At 41.3% G+C, this 26,856-nt stretch overlaps 1 protein-coding gene across 6 annotated transcripts in view; it reads left to right on the forward strand.

Annotated features, from left to right (window-relative positions):
• Positions 1-26,856, forward strand: part of LOC143035818 (uncharacterized) — a 109,387-nt gene that overhangs the window by 5,439 nt on the left and 77,092 nt on the right. For all 6 annotated transcript variants that reach the window (XM_076202827.1, XM_076202828.1, XM_076202829.1 and 3 more), the window contains exons 2-5: positions 4,409-4,569; positions 5,784-5,870; positions 7,478-7,561; positions 18,265-18,376. In XM_076202827.1, the coding sequence (XP_076058942.1) occupies positions 4,541-4,569; positions 5,784-5,870; positions 7,478-7,561; positions 18,265-18,376 (312 nt within the window). In that variant the 5' untranslated portion in view covers positions 4,409-4,540. The remainder of the gene's footprint in view (positions 1-4,408; positions 4,570-5,783; positions 5,871-7,477; positions 7,562-18,264; positions 18,377-26,856) is intronic.

The raw sequence follows: 26,856 nt of genomic DNA on the forward strand, positions 1-26,856 counted from the left end.
AGATATTGCATTTTGAAGGGTACAAAATCAGGTCTATTTTGTCCAAGAAAATCAGGCCAAAAAGTGTGTAGCCAAGTCCATATACATAACATTGTAACAACACTTTTGGAAACGTAGTGCCAAATTGACCTGAGAGGTTGGAAATGCCCTAGACTTCATTTACATCATAATATTACATTTCTGTATGAACAATTCTATCATATAAACAAGTCAACTCACACACAGGTGACAAAACAAACATAAGTTATACCACACATTAGAAGGACAGATCAACTCACACCCAAAGGATAACAGATTACATACTACCTCACTCTAATTTTTACTGGGGAGGAAATAAGTCAACTCACACCCAGGTGAGAGCGCAAACATAAGTTATACCAAACATTGGGGAGGACAAATCAATTCACCCTAACAAATGATAGATAACATACTACTTCACTCTAATAACACTGGGGAAGAAATAAGTAAACTCACCCAGATGATACCTCTAGAGAAAGAAGTCCAGGTCTCCACGAATCAAATTGATGATAATCTCATCTGGAGTCTGGTATGCTACACTAGTGCCACCCTCATAACTGAGTTTGAATTCCACTCCACTTCCTGAGTCTACTACCGATTCAACTACACGGTACCACCTGTCCTTCCTGTCATTGTTTCACTTATGCGCAAACTGTCTTCCTAACATCTGCTTTGGATCCCGAAGGAATTCCAGAACTAAATGCACTTCATGTCTGCACTGACATTTGATTGAACAATGCCCATGAATACCCCCACAAATTTTACTATGTGCACCCCGACAGTCAAGAGCTGGGTGCATTCCTAGGTGCATTCCTCAGTGCGTCCCACTTTAGTTTGGTCATGGTTAGCGCTCCCAAACTATTAAAGCTTAAGAGACAGATTCATACCAAAATAAAAGTCTGGTAGGCCATATACTGTACGAAAGAAAATTTTTGTAGGCCACATCCAAAGGGTAGGCCACATACTATACTGGCATCTATATTGCTTTAATAGTTTAGGAATGCTAACTGTGGCCAAACTAAAGCGGAATGCACTGAGGAATGTGCCCAACTATGCTGACAGTACCATCAATCATTCTTCTTCAAACTGTTTGCACTGTGATGGTACAGTCAATAATGCACTGTTTGTTATTTGTACTGTCACAGTAGGAATAGCCTTGGCCTTTTCGGAATTTGTGAACTCTGGTGACTGCTCCCTTCACCTCACCATTTTCAGCAAGTGGCAGAGAAACAGTCCCAAAAGATCTGAAGAAATACAGTTTCCCGAATTGATGTGTGACTACTTGTAATAACTGATACAACTGAAAATACATTGCAGAATACTCCAAAATTTTGGTAAAATTTCAGCAGAGGTATACCCTACCTCCCAATCAAGGGTACTTTTTTTTTTTTTTAATCCAAATCCAATATTGAGTTTTGTCATAAGTCATTCATATTAAAAACAAAATTGGGGGAACACTTCCTCCCATATCCCATAAAGTTGGTGGGAAAACAAGTAAATATCAGTAAAAATAACACTATAATTGCATGAATGATACTGAAATATTGATTTCTGAGTGGGTTAGGGCGTCGTTACTTGCGGCGAAGGTCGAGGTGAGGGCGGTTCAAATCCTGCTTCCTGCGAAGTTGAACCGAGGGCATGGTTCATTAAATTCCACGCTACAAAACCCTCTGTGAGGGGAACCGTCCTAGCCTCCTGATAGGGGGGGAGTGTGTGACGTTAAACCATATCATCATCATCATCTCCACTAAAGGTAAGGCATCCTATTCTGTTGAGGGGCCACAAAGAGGGGGATATGACTTCACTGCCTCCAAAAATAAAGTGGAATTCAAGGACACCATGTACACAAATTTCAAGTAACGAAGCAATGAAACTGTGGTTGAGCCATCATACTGGGTGACAAAAGGCAAAAGAGAGCATGTGTACATAAGGCATACATACATTTATATACCAAAGGCCTTTTCCCCCATACAAAGGGAGGTAGCCAAAAAACAAAAACAAAAGCATAAAATCCACTCCCACCCATTCCATCCCATCATACTCCATTCCCATCCACCTCCCTCCCACCCTCTTATCTTGGCTCCTCCTGGATGACGGGTCATCCCTACATCACGCCCACTGCCCTGGGTCAGAAGCAGTGTCACAAGACACAGTACATCCATAGCAAGGTCGCTTCATTAAATTGGCAGGCCCCCGGTCTGTCCCCTTATGCAGAAATGGAGAAGATGGGGGAGAAATCCCTTTAGGCTGTGTCAATTTATTTGTCACACATACTCCCTCACCCCCATCACCTACCCACTCCCCCTCATGCATCACAGCATCATCCATACACAACCATTCTCCATTCATCCCTATCTTCTGCCTTCTCCCATCCTGAACAGATATTCCCCTCTTTCCCAATGCCCCTTTCACCCCATCCATCCATCTCATCCTTGGTCACTCCTTCCACCTATGTCTTCCAGATCTCTTTTCTTAATCTTTCTTCACTCATTTTTTCCATGTGTCCAAACCATCTCAATACTCTTTCATCAACTCTATCTCCCAACTCCCTTTCCACCCCCATTCTCCTCACCTCCTCATTTCTCACTCTATCCAGCCTAGTAACCCCTATCTTATTGTACTTCTCAGGCACCTTATCTCAAATACATTCAAATTCCTCTCTTACTTTCTTATGTTCCGTGTTTCTGCCCCATACAGTGCCATCGGCACAATCACTCTTTCATACAATCTCCTCTTAGCATCCATTCCCAAATGTCTATTTCTCATTACACTTTTTAATCCCCCAAGGCATTTACTTGCTTCTTTCAATCTACATTCTACCTCCACTTCCACTTCTCCCTTTCCTGCCACAGTCTCACCCAAGTATCTAAAACTATCCACTTCCTCCAGTCTCTCTCCCTTAATACTCACTTCCAGTCTGCTGCCACTTTCTCCCCTTGTACATCTCATCACCTTACTTTTACCCACATCTTCAACTTCCTTCTTTCACACACCCTCCCAAAATCTGTCACTAACTTCCTCAATCCCTCCTCTGATCCTGCTACAAGCATGGTGTCATCAGCCAACAACAGCTGGCTTATCTTCCATTTTTCTCCATTTTCTCTAACCATCTCCAATCCCTGACCCATTACTCTTGCATTTACCTCTTGCACCACCCAATCCATGTATAAATTGAACAGCCAAGGCAACACAACACATCCCTGGCAAAGTCCTACCTTTACCTCAAACCACTCACCATTTCTGATTCTAACACAAGCTCTACTATTCTCGTAAAAACTCTTGACTGCTCTTAAAAGCATTCCTTCTATCCCATATATCTGCAGTGCCTCCCACAGTGCCTTCCTGTCTACCTTGTCATAAGTCTTTTCCAAATCCATAAAGGCCCAAAAAACATCCTTACCTTTTCCTAAAGCTTTCTCACATATCTGTCTTACCACAAAAATCTAATCCACTCAAGCCTTACCTGTCCTAAACCAACACTGTTCCTCACAAATTACTCCCTTTGTTCCTCTCCTAATCCTCTCAATCAAGACTTTCCCATAAGCCTTCAAAACTATACTTAACAAGTTAATCCCTCTGAAAAATAATTTATTTTTTCCATGGAATGGTTATCTAAGTTAGGTTTGGTTTGGTTATGTTAGGTTATGAGCTATAAGGAAGAAGAAGAAGAATAAGGAAGAAAAAGAAGAAGAAAAAAATCTATGGGAGGGCCCGAAGAACATTTCCAGCCACTGTGGCACAGTAGGTTTTCCACTTAATAAAACTCAGGGCAACAATTGATTTAATAAAACTAACCTAACATAACATAATCTGCCCAGGTGTTTTTTTTTTATTGTATCTGTTGCCCTTCACCTACAAGGTGCTACTAGGTTTTCTAAAGGGAAACAAATGGGTGTTGGATGAGTGTGGGATGGGTGGAAGGTGAGTGCATGGCAAATTACCTTGTAAGGGTGAAGAAGCCTTTTTGTATGTAGATAGATTTTTTTTTGATGGGCACAGGAATTATGGAGGTCACATTTGTAAATACCAACATAATTGAAAGAAGCTGTACTGCTGCTGGGAGAAGACAGAGAACTGACAAGAGCCTACCACTCTGGAGATCTGACATTATCCAGCTGCAATGTGTCATAAAATCCCCATATCCACCAGGAGGTGGTGCCCCAAGGACTGGCATGTAGTCTCAGATTGGGTCCAGAAATCCACTCTGTCCTTTCTCTCAGTTCAAGCCAACCTATCTTCTATTCTATTTCCTTGAGTAATTTACAGGCCAATCTATTAAGTATTACCAGTTACCTGGGAGCTGTGGGTCTCCTACAAGAACCCTTGTGCAGTGGATTGATGGATTGATTGATTTGTTTGCTAATGCTCATGCTCTTTTGTATACTTTCAGAACTTTGGAGGCCGTTTGGTAGGGTCCATTAGGGGAGCAAATACAATCTGTTTAGTTTCACCTGGAATTTCACTGAATGACAGGAATGAGGACCTCTTTAAAATTCAGTATATCTATGATTGTGTGCAGCAGATGGAACTACTTGATATTAAAAACTACAGGTGGGTTTCATTGAACTTGTGCACAATGTAGTGTTATATTTCTTAATCTTGTGTGCTAATTATGTTTCCATAGCATATTTGACCAAAATTTTAAACAACTCTGAAACTTTTGGCCTCTTTAGTAAGAGTAACTGAGGGGATCAAGACAAGTACCTGGAAGTGGTGATTGCGCAAACTGGATCTCAGTATTTGTAGTATATATATGTACTTATATACTTCACATATATATTTTGTAGCACTGCACTGTCTGGCCTGTTGTAGCATGATTTTCGGTTGCACATGGATTTTAGATATGATCTTGGAGCTCTGATCGCAGCACTGGAAGAGTGCATATATAGTTCCATTATATATGTTTGGGAGGTTGTTAACTGAGAGGATCACAAGGGAATAGAGGAAGTAATTTGGCAAAAGAAGTGTGGGTTGTAGAGAGAAAGGTACTCGGGTAAAATGCTTGTAACAATGCCAATATACAAGAAGTTTTCAGCAAAGGATAAGGATGTCCTCTGGATTTTTATCAATTTGGAGAAGCCAGATAACAGAGTGGCCACAGGTATTATGGAATGTGTTACAGAAGTATGGGATAAGGAAAAGTCTATTGAGAACAGTTTTTAAATTAGTAGAGTTTGTGTGAGGGTCAGAAATGGAGTGAGGGAGTGTTTTGTAGGGAAAGTTCAGCTGCGCCAGGGTTGTGTAATGTGTCCATGGTTGTTCAGTGTATGTATGGAGGTAGCAGTGAGAGAGGTAAGCTTGAGGACGCTTGGCAAAGATTTAGAGTTGATGACAAAGGAAGTGGGAAGAGAGCCAGTGGTTTGCAAATAACATTGCACTTGTAGCTGAGTTGGAAGATGGACTGAAGCAGTCGGTGGCAATATTTGGAAAGATTTGTGAGAAAGTTGAGAGTAAATATGGGCAAAAATAAAGTGATGAGATGTACGAGGAGTGATGACTGCAATGAGTGAGAGTTAAGGGTGAGGGGCTGGAGGAAGTGGAGAGCTGCATGTAGGGTCACATGTGAGAGGGAATGGATGAGTGAAGGTGGATGTTTCTTTGAATCATGGTTGTCTTGACAGAGTAATGTTACTGATGATTTTTTGTTTTTTAGAAACTAATAGTTAATCATGCTGGATACAAAGGCATATGGTATATGGTTTGGATGGAGTTTCTACGGCTTTTTGAAGAATTCATAGTTGTTTGATGGTAACATACTTTTTCAGAGCCAATGAGTCACAGTACACATCTGATATTGATGTGATGGATATTGTCCTAGGTATCAAGAGCTGGCATGATGCAAAAAAAACCCAGTAAGTTAACTTTTTTTTTTGTATTTATGTACTGCCTAAATTGCACCTACATTTCTTAGTGATGGCCTTATTTTGTGCAATATTTTAATCAACTTTCTTGATTTATCTTTCTCGTTTTACAACTGTTGCTGCCCAGTTCTCTTCAGTCCCACTCCCCTCCCTCAACCCATTCTTCATGTGTGCATCCCATCCCTTCATGTTTCACCACAAACATTCCTCTGTACTATGGATCTCTCTCTCTCTCTCTCTCTCTCTCTCTCTCTCTCTCTCTCTCTCTCTCTCTCTCTCTCTCTCTCTCTCTCTCTCTCTCTCTCTCTCTATCTCTCTCTCTCTCTCTCTCTCTCTCTCTCTCTCTCTCTCTCTCTCTCTCTCTCTCTCTCTCTCTCTCTCTCTCTCTCTCTCTCTCTCTCTCTCTCTCTCTCTCTCTCTCCCCTCCCCTCCCCTCCCCTCCCCTCTCCCTCCCTCACTCCCCCCATATCTCTCTCTCTCTCTCTCTCTCTCTCTCTCTCTCTCTCTCTCTCTCTCTCTCTCTCTCTCTCTCCCCACCCCCATCTTCCTCACTCTTCCCCCTCCCTCTCTTCCTTTCTCTTTCCCTCTTTCTCTATCTCTTTCTCTCCACTCATATTGAGACATTGTGTCAAGTTGAGACAGGTGAAAAAAGGAAGACACGGGTGAAGTTCCAATTTTCTTCCTGACCAGTTTTGTTTTAAGTTTCTTTGGAAGAATGTCTCTGGGTTGAAGCTGATGGTATACATGGGTAAACAGACTCCATGTTCCTACCATGTAAGCAAGGGACATTGGAGGTCGGGCAGAATCATACAGTAGATTAATTTATTTTATTATAAACTGATATAATTTAAATGGAAGGGAGTGGGTGGGGGATGGGGGTTAAGGAGTGGTTATGTGTGAATGATATTTTGATGCAGCACAAAAGGATTTCTCCCTGTCTTCAATGTTTCTGAATGAGGTGACAGAGAGGAGGTCACTGATTAAATGAAGCAGCTTTGCTGTGGATGTGTTGTGTCTTGCTGCAGTGCTTCTGACCCCAGGTGATGTGTGAGATGCAGGGATGACCTGTCATCCCTGAGGAGGCCGAGATGAAAGGGAGGGAGGGGTGGTGGGTGGGAGTAGAATTATGCCATTTGATTACGGCTACCTCCTTTGTAAAGGGAAAAGATATGTATGTAAGTACAGTAAACCCTTGGTATAACGGACAATATGGGGACAGGGGTCTGTCATATTTATATAAGTGCAGGAAAAATCACATAGATGCATGGTTCTAGATATGCAGAAAACCTCAAAGGAAGATAAAAGATTATTGAACAAGCACTTTTGTCTGTCCAGACCTTTGTCATCTTCATCTACTTCTTCTCTTTTGTTTTATATCTATTCTTTTTACCAACCTGTCTCCCATAACCTGTAGTGTGAGGTAACAAGACTTGGGAGGGAGAGAATTTCACCCAGTACTTCTTATCCCACTCATCTTTTTTACTTCTTCCTAAATTGCATCATATTACTTTCTCAGTAGTACTGTCAGTATCATTGGAATATGTCTCACAAAATAGGTTTTTGAATTAATCTAATTTGTGTGATCTTTAAATTTTCAGTATTGATTCAGGAGAAATTGTAAGTGACTTTGAAGATGATGACGATGAATCAGCGGGAGCAACTTACAAACCATCCAAAATGCGGTAAGTGAAATCTTGATTGAAACCAGTTTTTGTAGTATAAGGGCCATTTACATGGTCAAACTGTTTGAAGAGATGTCATATGGTCAAACCAAATGTACATCCAACCTCAGTGTGACTTGTGCTGTTGTTAAGCAAAGATGCCTCTTGATCAAGACATATTAATTGCTGTTGGTTTAGCAGTACATATATACATGTATGTATGGTTTAGCAGTACCATTAAAAAAAAAATAAAAGATCGAAGTGGATAAAGGATTGGTTGTTGAAAAGAGACAAAAATTCACATACCAACTTGCTTGTCATTTTAGAATTAGATCTGGAGAACCCCATATTTCTAGCTATTTTAGCATATTCCTTCAATTTCACCGTCCATAAAGCTGAATGTTCTCTATATTTGTGGATAAATCCCAATAACACCTCCCTTTCATGCCTCTTTCCAGTATATTTTTGACCATCATTCTCATGATCAAACTGTTTCTGGATGACATTATGTCACTTGCAGGCCACCCACAAAAGTCAGGCTCAGCCAAACTTGCTTCAGACTGTTTGACTAATATGATTGACAACCAAATACCGGTGTTTGAGTTGAAGTGTCAGAGAAGTATGTTAGGGGTTACAAGTTTAGATAGAGTGAGAAATAAAGAGGTGAGGAGGAGTGTGTGGTTGGAAAAGGAGCTGGCAGATAGGGTTGATGAAAGATTATTTGGATGGTTTGGTCACATAGAATGAATAAAGAAAGATTAGCAAAATGGGTGTTGAAAGCAGAGATGGATTGAGCAAACTTGATGGGACAACCAAGAATGAGATGGATGAATGAGTCCTTGAGCAAAAGGTGAATGTCTGTTGAGCAAGGGAGAAGGGACAGTATTGGTTCTTAGCTGGTTTATTCACCAGCTCTTTGTTTTTGTGTTTTTGTCCATGTTGGTCTACAGTGGCTGCCAATATCACACCTGCGAGGCCATGAAGTCGCAGCTGGTGCATGTGCACTCCACTAACTCATGGGGGGGGGGGTGTCATGTTGATGGGAATGTAAAATCAATGTTGACACATTAATGCACTTGTCCTTTTCTTTTTCTCTCTTGATGTAGTGGGTTGTCAGAGTGAGTTTTTCTTGCATGGTGTCTTGTACAATATTCACAGTATGTAAATGTATACATAAACAAGACTATATTGTCTTCTAAACTCAGTACCACACAGGTCACATAAATATGTGGAACAAATACTCCTTTGAATATGACCCACACTTAATCCTGGCTGACTGATACATGCAGCCACTCAGTTTATGCCCCCTTTATGGCAAGGCAATTTGCTAGTTGTGATGTCTGTCTAGACCACCTCTGCCATCTTTCTACTCTCCATCATGTTCCTCAAGATCACCATATCAATTCTATCTTCAACACTTCCATACAAAAAGAGAGCATCCACCAGGCTCTTGTTGTCAACAAAATATTTGAATGCTGAGATTTCCACATTCTGATATCTTACTAATTATAAATCTTTGCTAGATACACCAGAGATTCAGTTCCATCCAACACTACCAGTGTCTCAGCTGAGAGAGTAGATTTGACAACTCTTTAGATCTTCTTTGACTGCCAGAAGATAAAGCAACACTTCCCATTACCATCTCTTTAAAAAAATACAAAACTACTTTGTGAACCACAGCCAGCCAAATCTGCTAAAGAAGTGTTTGAGAAGCACTGTATGTAGCATTCTTCTCCATCCAGGGCATGTACACTCCCATATGGTCAGTCTTTACTCTGGCTATTACTTTATTGAGATGTAGGAGATTTGCAACTGTGGCCTTGCTACAGGTGACACTCAATTCACACACATCAAGAGCAATATCGGGCTGAGTATTATTGGCAGTCCAGGCAAACTGACCAACTAGTGCTCTATGTTCTGAATTTTCAGATTTTGAAAGCTCACTGGATTTCATGGTCAATCACTGCTGGCTAATTGCTATTAGCACAAGTGTTGAAGCATACTGGAATTGGTCCAGTGTTTTGCTACCATCTTTGTTGGAGGTAATGTTCAGGCCCACATATTTGAAAGCTTTGGACTCACAGCTGCCAATGAAAAATATTTAGCACAGCTTATCAATCACCTGCTCCTCAAATTTAGGTGCACTGGCCCAAAGAAAGTCATCAACATATATACATATTATCCCCTCTGTCTTGTCATTCCATTTCCAGGAGAATAATGCTGGATCCAGTGATGACACTGATGCACCTAGATTAGTTAATGAAACCTTTACCTTCAGACACTAATGTCTAGCAGCATCACTCAGTCTATTTACCATTTTCATCAGTCTCCATAAACTGCCACATGCAAATTCTGGTGGTGGCTACAGGTGCAGAACCCGATCAATTCTATTTCCTTGTAGGTAGGGCGCTTTTACATCCAGAGTATGACAGTCCCAATTATTGGTAATAGCAAGAAAGAGCCTACAGTAAATGCACCACCTCCTTAGGACATGTGGGGGAATCCTTTCTAAGTCCCATTGTGTCCTCTTCAAACCCTTTTGCAACCAAGCATGCCTTTACCACCATCTGACTCTCCTTAATCTTTACTGTCACCACCCACAGAACTGATAAGGCTTCCTGTCCAATATCATCCACTTCTTCATAAACATCATTCTCTAGCCAGTTTCTGATTTTTTTTCTTTCTTTCTTTCTTTTTCATGGCGCATGAGACCTCTTTAGAGTTAAAGAGCACTATCCTTTCCAAATCATCAGCCACCCTCAGAAGACTATTAAGTCCTGTAGATCCACCCAACTTTCACTGCCATCTGAATCTCATCTGATGTTATAGCAATCTTTATATTTTCCAGTTACCTTTCCTGCCCTACTTACAATTTGCCCTGACATCAGTTCTCCACTGGTATTGTGTATGCCATAAATCCTATAACCACCCTTTAGTTTTGGTGGCTCTATCTCTAGTATATTTTGATCTGGACCTCCAGATTTCCTTCATTGTCAGAAATATTACCGTCTTCATTAGGTCCCAATGCAACACCAAAATTGGCCCCAGATGTGTCTCTGGACTCTTCACACAATTTGTCCTCACTTACTTCATCAGTACCTGGCCTATCACCATCCACTTCACTCACAACAGGTTCACTCCTGTCACAGATAGTCCCTGCACCATGGCTTCATGTCATTCTGCACTTGTGAGCTCTCATGTAGACACCTCCATGTCTCACCAAGATCTGTTTTCCGTCTCTATCTATCACAACTCCAGGGCCATGACACTCATGGCTGCCAATACATTTGTAGAAAAACCTCATCTCCACTCTGAACATCATTCAAATCACTGGAATGAATATTATGTCTCAGGGCTGTAGCCAACTTTTCACTTGATTTAGATGTACTCCCTTCTTGCTAAATGTAAAGCATTCAAATTGTCCCTTACTATATCTGATGTTTGAGTAGGTTCCAAAGCCAGAGGGTCATTCAAATAGACATTGGGTAGTCCAGGGTTGTGACCAAAAACCAATTTGTTCGGGGGAAAATCTGTAAAGTTGGATAGAGTATTTCTGGCCAATACAGCCCAAGCTAAAGTTACTTCCAGGTCACATCTGCATTCCACAATGATCTTCCTCACTATGTTGCCAAGCACCCCATTCTGTCACTCACACACTCCATTGCTCCAGGGACTTTCTGCCACAGTATCCATAACTTTTATGTTGAATGCTTCTCCCAATGCTGTATCTCATCACTGTTGAAACTCAAGGCCATTGTCTGATAAGATCTTTCCAGGGGCACCAAAAATACCAATCTAACTCTATAATAAGGCTTTCATAATAGTTGTAGCACATTTATTCCTGATCACAGCAGCCATACAGTGTCCCATTGCCAAGGAAACAATAACCACAAAATACTTAGCACCGGAAACCTTTAACCCCTTCACTCTGGGCCAAAATCTCGTGGGCAGCATTAGCTGCCAGACGTGCGATGTTGCGTCGTAATACTCACATTATAAAAGATAAAGTAACCCCTGTATTACTCATTCTCTTTCACCCGTGAATTTTGATAATCATAGAAAATATGATGAAGCCAGTTTACAGAGTATGGGGGTCACGCAGGTACAACTACAATAAATATAATCAAGACGCTGATATGGCAGCCTCGCGTACCCACTTGCTCCTCATGACGCCTACGTAGGCGTCATCGTATGGAAGGGGTTAAATCCATTGCAATAACCTCATTGAACCTTGATGCCATGGGTATCTTCACAACAGGATGTGATTTAGCCTTTTGAAACCTCTGGCAAATATTGCAATCTTCTGTGACCTTGGTCACTGTATGCTTGAGTTCAGAATCCTTAATACCTGCATCCATAATTAACTTCAGTAGTTTACCTGAAGTAGGATGTCCAAACTGTCAATAGAGTGTCATGACAATCTTCCCAAAATCACCTCCCTTTCGGGTCACTAAAGCAATTGTCTTCACGAAACTTCGTCCTTGTCATGCTGAAGTTGGTAACAAGTAGTGACCTATTGAAGAACTCTGCAAGTCTATACAATGGTCAGATCCAAAATCTATCACCATACTTGCCTTATTCCTGGACCTCTTACTCAGGAGTAAAGGAATGTTGCAATCTACTGTATCTGTTGTGACATTCTCAATCATTTCACCAATCATGCATGGAACCATGACTTGCTTAAAGTAAAGAAAGGATCATAACCCCATCAGCAAAACGAACATAGCCACTGATATCTCTTCAACCATGTTTCTGTGCTTGTAGTCTCTGAGGCCACCCAAAATATCATTTAGCCAATTTCTTCCACACATAGCACTTTCACCTCCTCTGTCACCACTGTCACCACCACTATCGGTCCTCGACCGTTTACTTTTCTATTTGTCTCGTAATTCCACTCACAAGGCCCCTAGCCTTCATTACGTCAGTTCCAATAACTTTCAAGTTCCTCTTATTCAGTAGGCCCCATGCCTTGTATTTCTCATGTATTTCAGACCAGTCCTTATGTTAAGGAAAGTTAATTAGTTCTTTTCTTTTCTTTTCACTACAATTACACTCTCCTGGTTACACTCAGGATCTCTCTCCCTCGTCTGCTGTCGAGATCTCTATACCATACGCCAAGCCACCTTCGTCTGACGTCACTAATTTTTCTAATCCAATCTCCTCTGATTTCTCAAAAATTTGTCACTCCTTATGGGCATGACTTTGAATACATGCACCAATAACTTTTCTCCTCCTCCACCTTTTTCCTCCAATCCGGAAAGCTGTTACATTGTCACAAGCAATATCGTTTACCTCAGCATTTGTCAAATGAAAATAGCTTTGTGCTCACAGCATGTATGTTACATCAGCAATTATTACCACCAGTCACCTCCCGTCGGCCGTGTTTATACAGACAGAATGGCGCCTCCAGTCTTGTTTATAAAACAGTTGATGCTGAGCTAACGCGAGTCTGACTAAGCTATTGTCGCTTGTCGGCAACTAAACAATCCGCGGACTCAGCATTTCAATACCCTAGTGTTTCATAACCTTATTAGCATTCGTACTCCGGTCCTCTTCATCTACTGAAGTTTCTACCTCCATCTACCGGCCTCTTACAGCACAGTTGTAGAACAACCAGAGTCCAATACAGTTCACCCCTTTGCTTCCTCCACCAGCTTCAACAATTTACTCTCTAGTTCTTCATCAGCATAACCCACAAACAAGGAAAAATTAACAGACTTCCTCTTGGTGGTGCCACTTTGACTTCTACTTTTATAGGCATCTAGACAGAGTTAGGCCCAATGATATCATTAGTCACAAATCATACATTTTGTTACCTTTCCGTTATGTCCTAGCAGGTTAAGCCTTTTAGATCAACCTCCTAACCCCTTTGAAAGTCTTCTATAGCAATTCATTCTGCTTCTTGACCTTCCACACTGAGGGCCTCTTACAAATAATGCTTGATCAATCCTGTTTTCCTCATGTTTCACCTCCTCACCCAAAAAAACTGGTTCAGTTTTCACCTTTCAACAGGCCTACTATACTGTACACCAATACCCCTAGCAAATATTCTGCTTCAAACAGTTTTCATTTTATCATATGTTACCTCAGATAATGCTGACATCACCAGCTGTTGTTCCTGATCCCTTAACTTGCAAGCTGCCAATAGCATAAAGGCCATAACTGGGTCTGGAAGAGTCATATCTTGTTAGGTAAACTTGAAATGGGCATGCTGAAATTCTGCCACAAACTTTCGAATGTCCATATCACTAGGCCTCCTCAAATCATATAATTCATGGAAAGCAGCAAACTGTGTGCCCTTTGCCCACAAGGAACAACCCATCAAGTTTCTCCAGAATTTTCTTCACACTGTTTTCAGTTTCTAGCTCACTTCCAACTCCAAAGTAGGTACTCTTACCCTACCCTGTAATGATAAGTGAATGGCTAAAGCTTGTTTTTTCTGTGCCAAATCTGTCATCTTGCACCAAATTTCAATGTCTTTCTTCCAGTTCTCATGTCCCCTTTCTTCCACAAACTTTTGTGGGTATTTAGTTGTTATTATCACACTTTCTTGGCCATGAACTATGCTCTGCTACCAGTATTAGTTCCATGCTTATTTACTCACCAGCTGTTTACTCTTTTGGGTCTATGTCACTCTATGATGGTCATCAACGTCAACTCATGTGATGCTGTGATGTCACAGCTGGTGCATGCACTCCAACTTGTGGGGGCGGGGGGGTCGCAGCATCATGTTGACAGGAACGAAAAATCCTGGTTGACACATAAACACAAGGGATAGGGTTGAGTGGAGGATAGTTGTGTATGGATGATATTTTAACACAGGCCAAAGGGATTTCTCCCCATCATCTCTATTTTCACTGTGAGGGGATGGGGAAGTAGGGTTGTAGAGTAAGTGAAGCAGCCCTGCTGTGGTTGTGCTGTGTCTTGCTCCATTGCTTCTGAACCTGGGCAGTGGGCAGGAGACAGGGATGACCTTTCATCCACAAGAAGCTAAGATAAGAGGGAAACAAGGGTGGTGGATGGGAGTGGGTGTGTGCCTCTCACTTGGCTACCTCCCTTATAAGGGGGAAAAAAGCCCTATGTATATATGTATGTGTGTGTGTATACATACATACATAGATATACCAAGGCTTTTTCCCCCTTACAAGGGAGGTAGCCAAAAAGAAAAAGGCATAGAATCATTCCCACCCATTCCATCCCTGAATACATTCCACACCCCTCCACCCTCCCTCTTATTTTAGCACCTCCCGGATGACGGGTCATCCCTGCACCTTGTCCACTGCCCTGGGTCAGAAGCAGTGTCGCAAGACACAGCACATCCACAGCAAAGCTGCTTCATTAAATCGGCAACCCCCCCTCTCCGTCCCCCCATGCATAAAAAGAGAAGACGGGGAGAAATCCCTTCGGGCTGCGTCAAATTTTGCTCACACATACTACCTCATCCCCCATCCCCCCACCCATTCCACCTCATGCATCACAATATCATCCATATACAACCATTCTCCATTCACCCCTGTCTTCTGTCCTCTCCTGTCCTTCCTCAACAGACATTCCCCTCTTCCCCAAAGCCCCCTTCACCCCATCCATCCACCTCATCCTAGGACGTCCCCTCATATTCACTCCCTCCACATCTGCCTTCCACGCCTCTTTTACTAGTCTTTCTTCACTCATTTTTTCCATGTGTCCAAACCATCCTAATACTCTTTCATCAACCCTATCTCCGAACTCCCTTTCCACCCCTGTTCTCCTCCTCACCTCCTCATTTCTCACTCTATCTAGCCTAGTAACCCCCATCATACTTCTCAGACACCTCATCTCAAACACATTCAAACTCCTTCTCTCTTCCTCTCTTATGTTCCATGTTTCTGCCCCATACAGTGCTGTTGGCACAATCACTCCTTCATACAATTTCCTCTTAGCATCTATTCCCAAATGTCTATTCCTCATTACACTCTTCAATCCACCAAGGCATTTACTCGCTTCTCTCAATCTACATTCTACCTCCACCTTCACTCTACCTTTTCCTGCCACATTTGCACCCAAGTATCTAAACCTATCCACTTTCTCCAGTCGCTCTCCCTTAATGCTCACTTCCAGTCTACTGCCACTTTCACCCCTTGTACATCTCATCACCTTACTTCTACCCACATTTATCTTTAGCTTTCTTCTATCACATACTCTCCCAAACTCTGTCACCAACTTCCTCAATCCCTCCTCCGATCCTGCCACAAGTGCAGTGTCGTCCGCAAACAACAACTGGCTCACCTCCCACTTTTCTCCATTTTCTTTAACCATCTCCAATCCCTGACCCACTACCCTTGCATTTACCTCTCGCACTACCCCATCCATGTATAAGTTGAACAGCCAGGGCGACATAACGCATCCTTGACGAAGTCCCACCTTTACCTCGAACCACTCACTCTCTCCATTTCTAATCCTGACACAAGCTCTATTACTCTCATAAAAACTCTTGACAGCTTCTAGAAGCTTTCCTCCTATCCCATATATCTGCATAACCTCCCACAGTGCCTTCCTGTCTACCCTATCGTAAGCCTTTTCCAGATCCATAAAAGCCCAAAAAACATCCTTCCCCTTTCCTATAGCTTTCTCACATATGTGTGTGTATATATATATACATACACATATATATATATATATATATATATATATATATATATATATATATATATATATATATATATATATATATATATATATATATATACAGTGAGTCCTCATTATTTGGTAATTCTTTATCCGGTAAATTCAGTTACAGTATTTGGTAATTACTACCCTTGATTCTATTTATGGTAAGAAAAATTCACAGATACAGTATCTGCTTGTGTTTTGTTTACACCGCACCATAGCGGTAAATGTATCAACGTAATATGCAATTTTGTGGGCGGAAATGAAAATAAAAAATACCATGCTACAAGCAAATATGCTAATGAATGAAGTCGGTAGCATAGGATCGGGACGCCAACGTCTCTCACGATGAGGACAACGAGGACGAGCCGGATGGCATTTAATTTGCAGGTAATGATTTATTAATCACAGGTTACGTTAGGTTAGACGAATTTATCACCCTTTCATTTCTTCGACGTCGACATCTATCATAACAAACATGGTGTACCATTCGTCCGACACGACTTCGTTACTTACGAAATCAGTTTTCGCACCTTTTTTTTTATAACCAACTCGTTTAATGACCAACTCGGTTAATGACAACGCGGAGTAGCAACGGGCTTAAGACAGACCAATATTTGTTTAACGTAAATCTCCCGAAGTTACGACGTCGTGTACGATAAGTTGGCTGAGGCAAATTTGTATGATGTTATAGATGAATTTGTACGGTGGATATTAGCTGTGAGGTAAAGTGTTCTGAAGCTTAGGTCTACATTACCATCATGCAAGCTGCAAAAGCTACCTAGGGTACAGTATATACCGGTATTGGTAAATTTTTAGTTTCGACCATGGGCGCAATATAACAATAGAAAATTAATTATTGATTTTGTAAATTATAATGTATCAACATAATATGCGATTTTGTGAGCGGAAATAAAAACAAAACAAAAAAGTGCTAAAACAGATTTCGTAAGTAACCAAGTCGTGTCAGACGAATGGTACGCCATGTTTGTTATGATAGATGCCGACGTCGAAGAAATGAAAGGATGATAAATTCGTCTAACCTAAACTAAACTAACCTAACCTGTGTTTAATAAATCTTTTCAACTACTCTCTCAGCTTACGGGGTATACAAAGTTCTTGCAGCTTGAAAGAATGCATGTATCTCCGCTCCATAACATTCCTTCAAGAAAATATACCTGGCAAGGTACTGTCGGAAGTACCGAGGCCGTCAATTGACAGACGACATGATGGTGTCCCGATCTTATGCTACCGACTTCGTTCATTAGCATATTTGCTTGTAACAAGGTATTTTTTTTTTTTTTCATTTCCACACACAAAATTGTATATTACTTTGATACATTTTAATTTACAAAATTAATAATTAATTTTCTATTGCTATATTGCGCCCATGGTCAAAACTAAAAAAAATACCCCGGTATTTAATATGGAATGTCAGCATACGCGGATTTGGTCATACACGGTAATTTCAGGAACCTAACCACCGCGTTATTTGAGGGCTTTCTGTACTATCAAAACAGTAAATAAAGCTTTAATGTACTGTATAAAAGAGGGAAATACACGAAAATAAAGATACATGTATTGCTGGACATTGTACATACAGTACATGTACGTAAATGTATACACTTTCGCTTAACGACGAATTCGGTTAACGACAGCGACGCTGGTCCCAATTGTCGTCGTTAAACGAGGAGTGGTTGTGTATATATATATATATATATATATATATATATATATATATATATATATATACACACATATGTATATATGTGTATATGTATATATGTGTATATGTTATTATTATTATGAAACTGTAATTATTGTTGGTTAATGATGCTGGCATTATTTATTTATTTATTTATTTATTTATTTCTTAGCACAAACTTTGGTAAGTAATTTTAAAATGGGTGATTTAAGAGGCAGGAATACTTATAAGGAATTGGCAGCTTGAATAATATTCTATATTACAGGAAGCATATACCATATAGAAATGTAAGGAAACTTGATAGAATATATGTATTTTGTTCATTGAATAAACATTACACATTTAACTAATAGATTATACATCAATTTTTCAGTCGAGAGTACACATTTGAAGAAAGGAAAGCAATTGTCAAGTACATTGTTAAATACAGGAGATATATGGAGGTCAAAGGCAGAAGTTTGTGGGTAGACATGGAAAAAGCAAAGGTAGGTCAAAAGTTATAATTTTACTATTTTATTATATATATACATTAAGAGAAGAAGAGGAGGCAAATCAAGTAGAGAGGAAAAGGTAAAAGGTGTAGTTGGAGAGATGATAATGAAAGAGACAGCAGTAAGAGAAAGATGGGCTGAGTATTTTAGGGAGTTGATAAATGTAAAGGAGAATAGGGAGGAAAAGGTTGTTGCAGTGGGAAGTGCTAAGAAAATACATACATATACCAAAGGCTTTTTCCCCCTTACATGGGGGGGTAGCCAAAAAGAAAAAGGCATAGAAACCACTCCCACCCATTCCATCCCTCTACATACTCCACTCCCCTCCACCCTCCTCCCTCCCTCTCATCTTGGCATCTCCTGGATGACGGGTCATCCCTGCATCCTGTCCACTGCCATAGGTCAGAAGCAGTGTTGCAAGACACAGCACATCCACATCAAGGCCGCATCATTAATTTGGCAACCCCCCTCTCCGTCCCCTCATACAGAAAAGGAGAAGACGGGGAGAAATCCCTTTGGGCTACGTCAAATTATTTCTCATACATGGAGAGTGGGATTGCCAATTGATGAAGCAGTCTTGCTATGGATGTGCTGTGTCTTGCTACATTGCTTCTGACCCAGGACAGTGGGCAAGATGCAGGAATGACACGTCATCCAGGAGGAGCCAAGAAAAGAGGGAAGGAGTAGCGTATGTGGGAATGGAGTGGATGGGAGTGGATTTAAGCCTTTGACTTTGGCTACCTCCTTTTAAGGGGGAAAAGCAGTTGGTATATGAATGTACATATTATATATACATACATGCATAACATATCAAAGGATCCTCTCCCCATATAAAAGGATGGCCAGGTCAAAGCATTTACATTGATATTGCCATATTATCTATCTATATGCCATATTATCTATCTATATACTATCTATATACCTCTCCTTATATGCAAGGGGGGACGGAGAGGGGGGGTCGCCGATTAAATGAAGCGGCCTTGCTGTGGATGTGCTGTGTCTTGCGACACTGCTTCTGACCCAGGGCGGTGGGCAGGGTGCAGGGATGACCCGTCATCCAGGAGGTGCTCAGATGAGAGGGAGGGTGGGAGGGGTGTGGAGTGTATTTAGGGATGAAATGGGTGGGAGTGTTTTTATGCCTTTCCCTTTTTGGCTACCTCCCTTGGAAGGGGGAAAAAGCCTTGGTATATGTATGTATGTATGTATATACCAAGGGTTTTTTTTTCCTTACCAGGGAGGTAGTCAAATCTAAAGGTATATACCCACTCCCACCCATTTCATTCCCACCCATTCCACTCCCTCTCATCTCATATGTATTTCCATTTTTGTAGTATACAGGAAAGGAGGAACACTTGTGAGGTCTTGTCTGTTACTCTCCAATTATCATACCTGGCTACAGATTCACTTATGGTTCCAACTTGTCTTAGCTCCTTATTCTCCATTTATCATACTTAGATTTAAATTCATGTAATGTTCTGGCTTGGGCTATAGGTAAGAATAAAGTTGAAAATAAAAAAATGAGGAACATTTGGGCCTTGTCTGGAGAACAGGCACCAGTCCCTTTGGATGAAGGTGGGGGTTGGGGGTCGGGGGTTGTGTCAATTTGCTCACTGGAGGGTCATTAGCTGGATGACATCTGGAATTGCTGTCTTTCTTTTGAGTTGGTGTTGCCTTGTGAAACTCTACTGAATGGACACTTATCTATCTGTATACCATAGGTTTCTTTTCCCATATAAGGAATGTAGCCAACCAAGGCATGCACCTTTCCCCACCCATCCTACTCCTATCTGTCACCCATTACCCTTGTAAATGAAGGATTATTATCAACTCTAGGAAAAGATGAAATACAAAGAGCATTGAAAGTGATGAAAGCTGGTAAGGCACTGGTTAAATGGGTGTCAGGTGAAGTGTCTGGCAAAGGAAGAAACAGTTATAGTAGACTGGTTGGTGAAGTTGTTTAATGTGTGCATAAGGGAGGGTAATGTGTCAGAGGACTGGAGGAGTGCATGTATAGTTTCACTCTACAAAGGAAGAAGGGATAAATAGTAATGTTGTAAATTTTATCCCTTTAGAATTAAAAATTTAGCATTGGAGTGGCAGAGTGGAGATGGGTTTTTTTTATCTCATGTATCCAGATACTCTCCAAATCCAAAAGCCCTGTGGCCCAATCAGTTGTGGTATGGGAGTGATTATTGAATGATAAAAAACATGATGTGGGACCTTGACTTCTTGTGATCCTATAAGATGGACAGTGGAGCTGCCTAATTTCAAAACTTGTCAACCCCTTCTCCTCCATTAGGAGGTACAGCTTTGAGGGGCTGACTTCCTGGTTTCATGATTAATTAGACTCAAGATCTCTTTCTCGACTTAAGCCTTATTTCATACACCTTTTTACACATGGAGAACTGACAACTGGCAACAACTAATTTCCTAGTCTCAGTCAGTGATATAGAAACAGTTCAACATCAATACAACACAGACAACAGTCCAAAGTCTCTTCCAGGAGAGATCTGTGGGAGGGCCTGAGGACTGTTTCTAGCTGCTGTGGGGCTTGGGGTTATTCACTTAATAAAACTAAAGACAACAGTTATTGTTGAAACCATAATATCATGAACAAGACTATAATCAGTAAACCTGGAGTTATTAATTTATTTATTTTCATATCCGAACCCCAAACTGGGGTATTCAATGCATAGTTATATGGAGTCAGCACTTGAAGGAGTAGTGATATCCGTATGGAACATATGCAACATTCTTTCATGTTTGGAGACAAATATCTACACACAGAGGAATGGTGAACCGAATTTTAATTTTAAATATCCTCCTCAACTACTCCAAGGACACTTTCTCTCTCTCTCTCTTCTCTCTCTCTCTCTCTCTCTCTTCTCTCTCTCTCTCTCTCTCTCTTCTCTCTCTCTCTTCTCTCTCTCTCTCTTCTCTCTCTCTCTCTCTCTCTCTCTCTCTCTCTCTCTCTCTCTCTCTCTCTTCTCTCTCTCTCTTCTCTCTCTCTCTCTTCTCTCTCTCTCTTCTCTCTCTCTCTCTTCTCTCTCTCTCTCTCTTCTCTCTCTCTCTTCTCTCTCTCTCTTCTCTCTCTCTCTTCTCTCTCTCTCTCTTCTCTCTCTCTCTCTTCTCTCTCCTCTCTCTCTCTCTCTCTTCTCTTCTCTCTCTTCTCTCTCTCTTCTCTCTCTCTCTCTCTCTCTTCTCTCTCTCTCTCTCTCTCTTCTCTCTCTCTCTTCTCTCTCTCTCTTCTCTCTCTCTCTTCTCTCTCTCTCTTCTCTCTCTCTCCCTCCCTCCCTCCCTCCCTCCCTCCCTCCCATACTGCTATAGCAGGGGATAAGAGTGCCACCATAATATTCTCATACATCTAAAGGTAACTAAATTGGACAAAGTGGGGAAACTGGCTGTTTCCCTTTACTTAATTTTCTCCTATAAAGAGTCTAGGCATCCTCTTGATGCCACTCCTTTTACAATGGGCAGTGGGCAAGATGCAGGGATGACCCATCATCCAGGAGCAGCCAAGAAAAGGAGGGAGTGGTGGTGAATGGGAGTGGACTGTGTGGTGATGAAATGGGTGGGAGTGGATTTATGCCTTTGACTTTGGCTACCTCCCTTGTAAAGGGAAAAAGCCCTTAGTGTATATATATAGTTTTATCTATATAGTGCTTTGACTTCTTGTAGGAATATACCCTTTAGGGCTACAGAGAGCAGGATGCCTAGTTCCATCCTCCATCCCATTTTAGTCACATTTTATGACCTGAGTGGGAAAATTCAGTGGCAGTATTCTTTTCTCCCCTACCACAGGGGTAGGTGAAAATGGGGAATATATATTCAGAAAAGTGGTATAGGGAAAGGAACAGTATAACAGAGTACAATACAAGTCACAGTACAATAAAATAGCATAATTTCTCTATGAGTAGATATTTCATCAAACACAGACAAAATGATGTGTGGATCTGGTCTGTAGGGGCACCCTATATAGACCCTAAAGCAGCATTTCCCAGCCTTTTCTGACCATAGCACCCCCTGTTGTCATGTCTAAGCAGTCCAGCACCTCTATCTTGTTATTAGAAGGATAAAAGAAAGTGAAGTGTACTACTTGATGATTTATTTTCTTGATTCCTTAGAACTGAAACAAATTTACAATATTATTTGTAGAAGAAATAAGAACACCCTAAAAGAATAAAATAGTATGGAAAAAAGTCAAATATGCACAACTAGGTAATCAATGATACATATATCAATGTGATTTTTGTGTGCATCACTTCCCAGCACCCCCTATAATTGATTTCAGCACCCTAGGTTGGGAAACGTTGTCCTAAAGTATCAGCTGCATGGTACTAAGCAGATTTTTACTCTACAATGATATACACAGGTGGGGACCCAGGTGGGGACCCAATACCCCAGATGGGAGGGGGTATTGAACAAGAGGGGAATGTTTGTTGAGGAAGAAAGGGAGAAGGCAGGCAATAGGGGTGAATGGAGAATGGCTGTGTGTAGATGGTACTGTGATGTAAGGAAGGAAGTGGATATGGAATGGGGGGAAGGTTAGAGAGTGCTTATGTGTGAATGATATTTTGACACAGCCCGAAGGGATTTCTCCCCATCTTCTATATTTCTGCATAAGGGGACAGAGGGGAAGTTGCTGATTAAATGAAGCAGTCTTGCTATGGATGTGCTGTGTCTTACTACATTGCTTTTGACCCAGGGCATTGGGTGGGATACAGGGATGACCCATCATCCATGAGGAAATAAGATGAGAGGGAGGAAAGGTTAGTGAATGGGAGTGAAATGGGTGGGAATAGGTATATGCCCGATTGACTCTGGCTACCTCCCTGGTAAGGGAGAAAAAACCATTGGTGTGTGTGTGTGAGTATATATATATATATATATATATATATATATATATATATATATATATATATATATATATATATATATATATATATATATATATATATATTAATATGCAGGAAAAACATTGGAAGCGTGTGTTCTTGAAAATGCAAGGTTGACCACGAAGAAAAACTATTAAAGCAGAGCGCTTTCATGTATTCACATCTTCAGTGCAAGTAATACACTGAAGATGTGAATACACGAAAGTGCTCTGCTTTAATAGTTTTTCTTCGTGGTCAACCTTGCATATATATATATATATATATATATATATATATATTTAGTAATTATAGTCATATCTGTATAGTAATTATATTGAAAGTAAGTCTAAAAGGAGAGAGGCTGGAGGAAGTGGCAGGAAAGGAAATAATGGAGGTGGAGGTAAATTGTAGACTGAGAGTAGCAAGTAAATTCCTTAGGGATTAAAAAGTGTAATGAGAAATAGGCATCTGGGAATGAATGCAAAGAGAATATTGTATGAAGGGGTGATTGTGCCAATGGCATTGTATGGGGCAGAGACTTGGAATTTAAGAGATAGAATGTTTGAAAAGTATGGTAGATGGTAGAGGTTATTAGGTTGGATAGGGTGAGAAACAAGGGGGTGAGGAGGAGAGTGGGAGTGGAAGAGGAGATGGCAGATAGGGCTAATGAAAGATTATTGGGATAGTTTGGACACATGTAAAGAATGAATGATTAGTTAAAGAGGTGTGGAAGGCAGAGGTAGAGGGAGTGAACTTGAGGGGGAGAACCAAGGATAAAATGGATGGATGGGGTGAAGGGGGCATTGAGCAAGACAGGAATGTCTGTTGAGCACAGAAAGAAGAAGGCAAGAGATAGGGATGAGTGAAGAGTGACTATGTATAGATACTGTTATGCAAGGAAGGGAGGGGCAGGGGATGGAGGGGTAGGGTGTGCTTATGTGTGAATGATATTTTGACAAAGCTCAAAGGGATTTCTTCCTGTCTTCTCTCATTCTGCATGAAGGGACAGAGGGGGTTGCCAATTAAGTGAAGTGGCCCTGCTGTGGATGTACTGTGTCTTGCTACATTGCTTCTGACCCAGGGCACTGGGCAGGATACAGGGATGACTTGTCATCCTTGAGGAGCTAAGATGAGAGAGGGGAAAGGGTGGTAGATGGGAATGGAATGAGTGGGAGTAGATACATGCCTTCAATTTGGCTACCTCCCTTATAAGGGGGAAAAAGCTCTGGGTATATAGATAGATTTGTAGTTTGAGCATACAGCAGAATACCTATTCCTGTCACTCCATCCCACTTAGTCACCTTTTACAGGATGCATGGGAAACAAGGTTGTAGAATTCCCCCTCTCCTTCCCATTCCTTGCCACCACCACAAGGAAAGCAAATGGGTGTGGGATGGGTTGGGGTGGGTGTATGCCTCAATTGGTTACCTCCCTTGTAATGGGGAAGAAGTCTTTTATAGATTTATTCATACAGCATATTGCTTTTCTTACATACATATACCAAAGGCTTTTTCCACCTTACAAGGGGGTGGGGGATAAGAATACTGCCACCAAGTATTTCCACTTGGATCATAAGAGGTGAGAAGAAAGGGACAGGGATTGGGACCAAGCATCCTTCTCCTTGTAGCCACACAGGGGAAATTCCTAAAAAAAGTAAAGGTATAAGAAGGTCTGGGAGTTTTCCGACCAGCACCCTAAGGTTTGGGTCTTTTAATGTGCGTGGATGTGGTACAGATGAGAGTAAAAGGGAAGAGATATAGTATGTTTGTGAGAAGAAAGATGGATGTGATGGCTTTGAGTGAAACTAAGTTGAAAGGGAAGGGCGAGTGTAAGTTTGGGAGTGTAAGTGGGAGGTTATCAGGAGTGAAGAGAGGGCAAGGGAGGGAAGGGGTGGCGGTACTAGTAAGTGAAGAGATAGGTAAATGTGTAGTGGAGTGGAAGGAGGTCTCCTCAAGGATAATGTGGATGAAGGTGAAACTGGGAAAGATGTGGGTTTTTGTAAGTGCATATGGGCCTGGCAGTGAGAAGAGTGTAGAATACAGGGAGGCTTTTTGGATAGATCTAAATGAGTGCATAGAGGATTTAGGGAGAAATATCAATGTAATAGTACTGGGAGACCCTAATGCTAGGGTAGGAAATGATCCAATTGATGGAGTGGTTGGGAAACGTGGAGTTCCAAGAAAGAATCATAGTGGAGAGTTGATGGTGGAAATGTGTCTAGAAAGAGAGTTGATGATAGGAAATACAGTGTTTCGTAAGAAAGTCAAGCATAAGTACACATGGGAGAGGGTGGTGGATGGAAGGGTGGTAGATAGATCATTAATGGATTATGTAGTGGTAAATAGGATCATGATAGGAAGAGTTAAGGATGTACATGTGCTAAGGGGAGAGGGTGGGGGAATATCAGATAATTTTTTGGTGGAAGGTAAGTTGAGAGTGGAGGATAGATGGAGAAAGAGGAAAGGGACAAAAGGTAGGGAGGTGCTTAGAGTGAACTCTTTAAATGAAAAGGAGAAGGAGTACAAGAAGAAGCTGAAGGAGGAGTGGGAGGGAGTGAAGGATAGAGTAGAGCTAGGTGTGGAGAAGGAATGGGGATGGTTCAAGGAGGGAGTCACAAAGTGTGCAAAGATGGTGTGTGGAACAAGAAGGACAGGAGGAAATAGAAGGAAGGGTAGTGAATGGTGGGATGAGGAAACAAAGAAGGTTGTAGAAGAGAAGAAGCGAGCTTTTACAGATTGGTTACAAAATAGGAAGAGGGAGTCATATGAGAGGTACAAAGAAAAGAAAAGAGAAGTAAAGCAAAAGGTAAAGGAGGCAAAGAGGAGAGCAGATGTGAAATGGGGTAAGGGTATGACAGAAAATTTTGAAAGTAATAAAAAGATGTTTTGGAAAGAAATTAAGAGAGGAAGAGGAGGCGAATCAAGAAGAGAAGAAAAATTAAAAGGTGCAGATGGGGAGATGATAATGGAAGAGAAGGCAGTAAGGGGAAGATGGGCAGAATATTTTAGGGAGTTGCTAAATGTGAAGGAGGATAGGGAGGGAAAGATAGCTGCAGTGGGAAGTGCTAAGAAAATGAGAGTGATGAGTGAGGAGAATGGAGGAGAAATAAGGAAGGATGAGGTGAAGGCAGTTGTTAAGATGATGAAAGCAGGTAAGGCACCTGGTCTGGATGGATGCCATGCAGAATGTCTAAAGAAAGGAGGTACAGTGATGGTGGACTGGCTGGTGAGGTTATTTAATGTTTGCTGGAGAGAGGGTAGAGTGCCGGAGGACTGGAGGAGTGCCTGTATAGTTCCACTTTACAAGGGAAAAGGGGACAAGTGTGAATGTAGTAGTTTCAGAGGGATTTGCTTGCTGAGTGTAGTTGGGAAGGCTTATGGGAGGATCTTGATTGAGAGGATTAGGAGAGGAACAGAGGGAGTAATTGGTGAGGAACAGTGTGGATTTAGGACAGGTAGAGGTTGTGTAGATCAGATTTTTGTGGTAAGACAGATATGTGAGAAAGCTATAGGAAAGGGGAAAGATGTTTTTTGGGCTTTTATGGATCTGGAAAAGGCTTACAACAGGGTAGACAGAAAGGCACTGTGGGAGGTTTTGCTG

This window comes from Oratosquilla oratoria, chromosome 19 (genome assembly GCF_046742065.1).
Source record: "Oratosquilla oratoria isolate Oo_2021 chromosome 19, ASM4674206v1, whole genome shotgun sequence".
NCBI lineage: Eukaryota > Metazoa > Arthropoda > Malacostraca > Stomatopoda > Squillidae > Oratosquilla > Oratosquilla oratoria.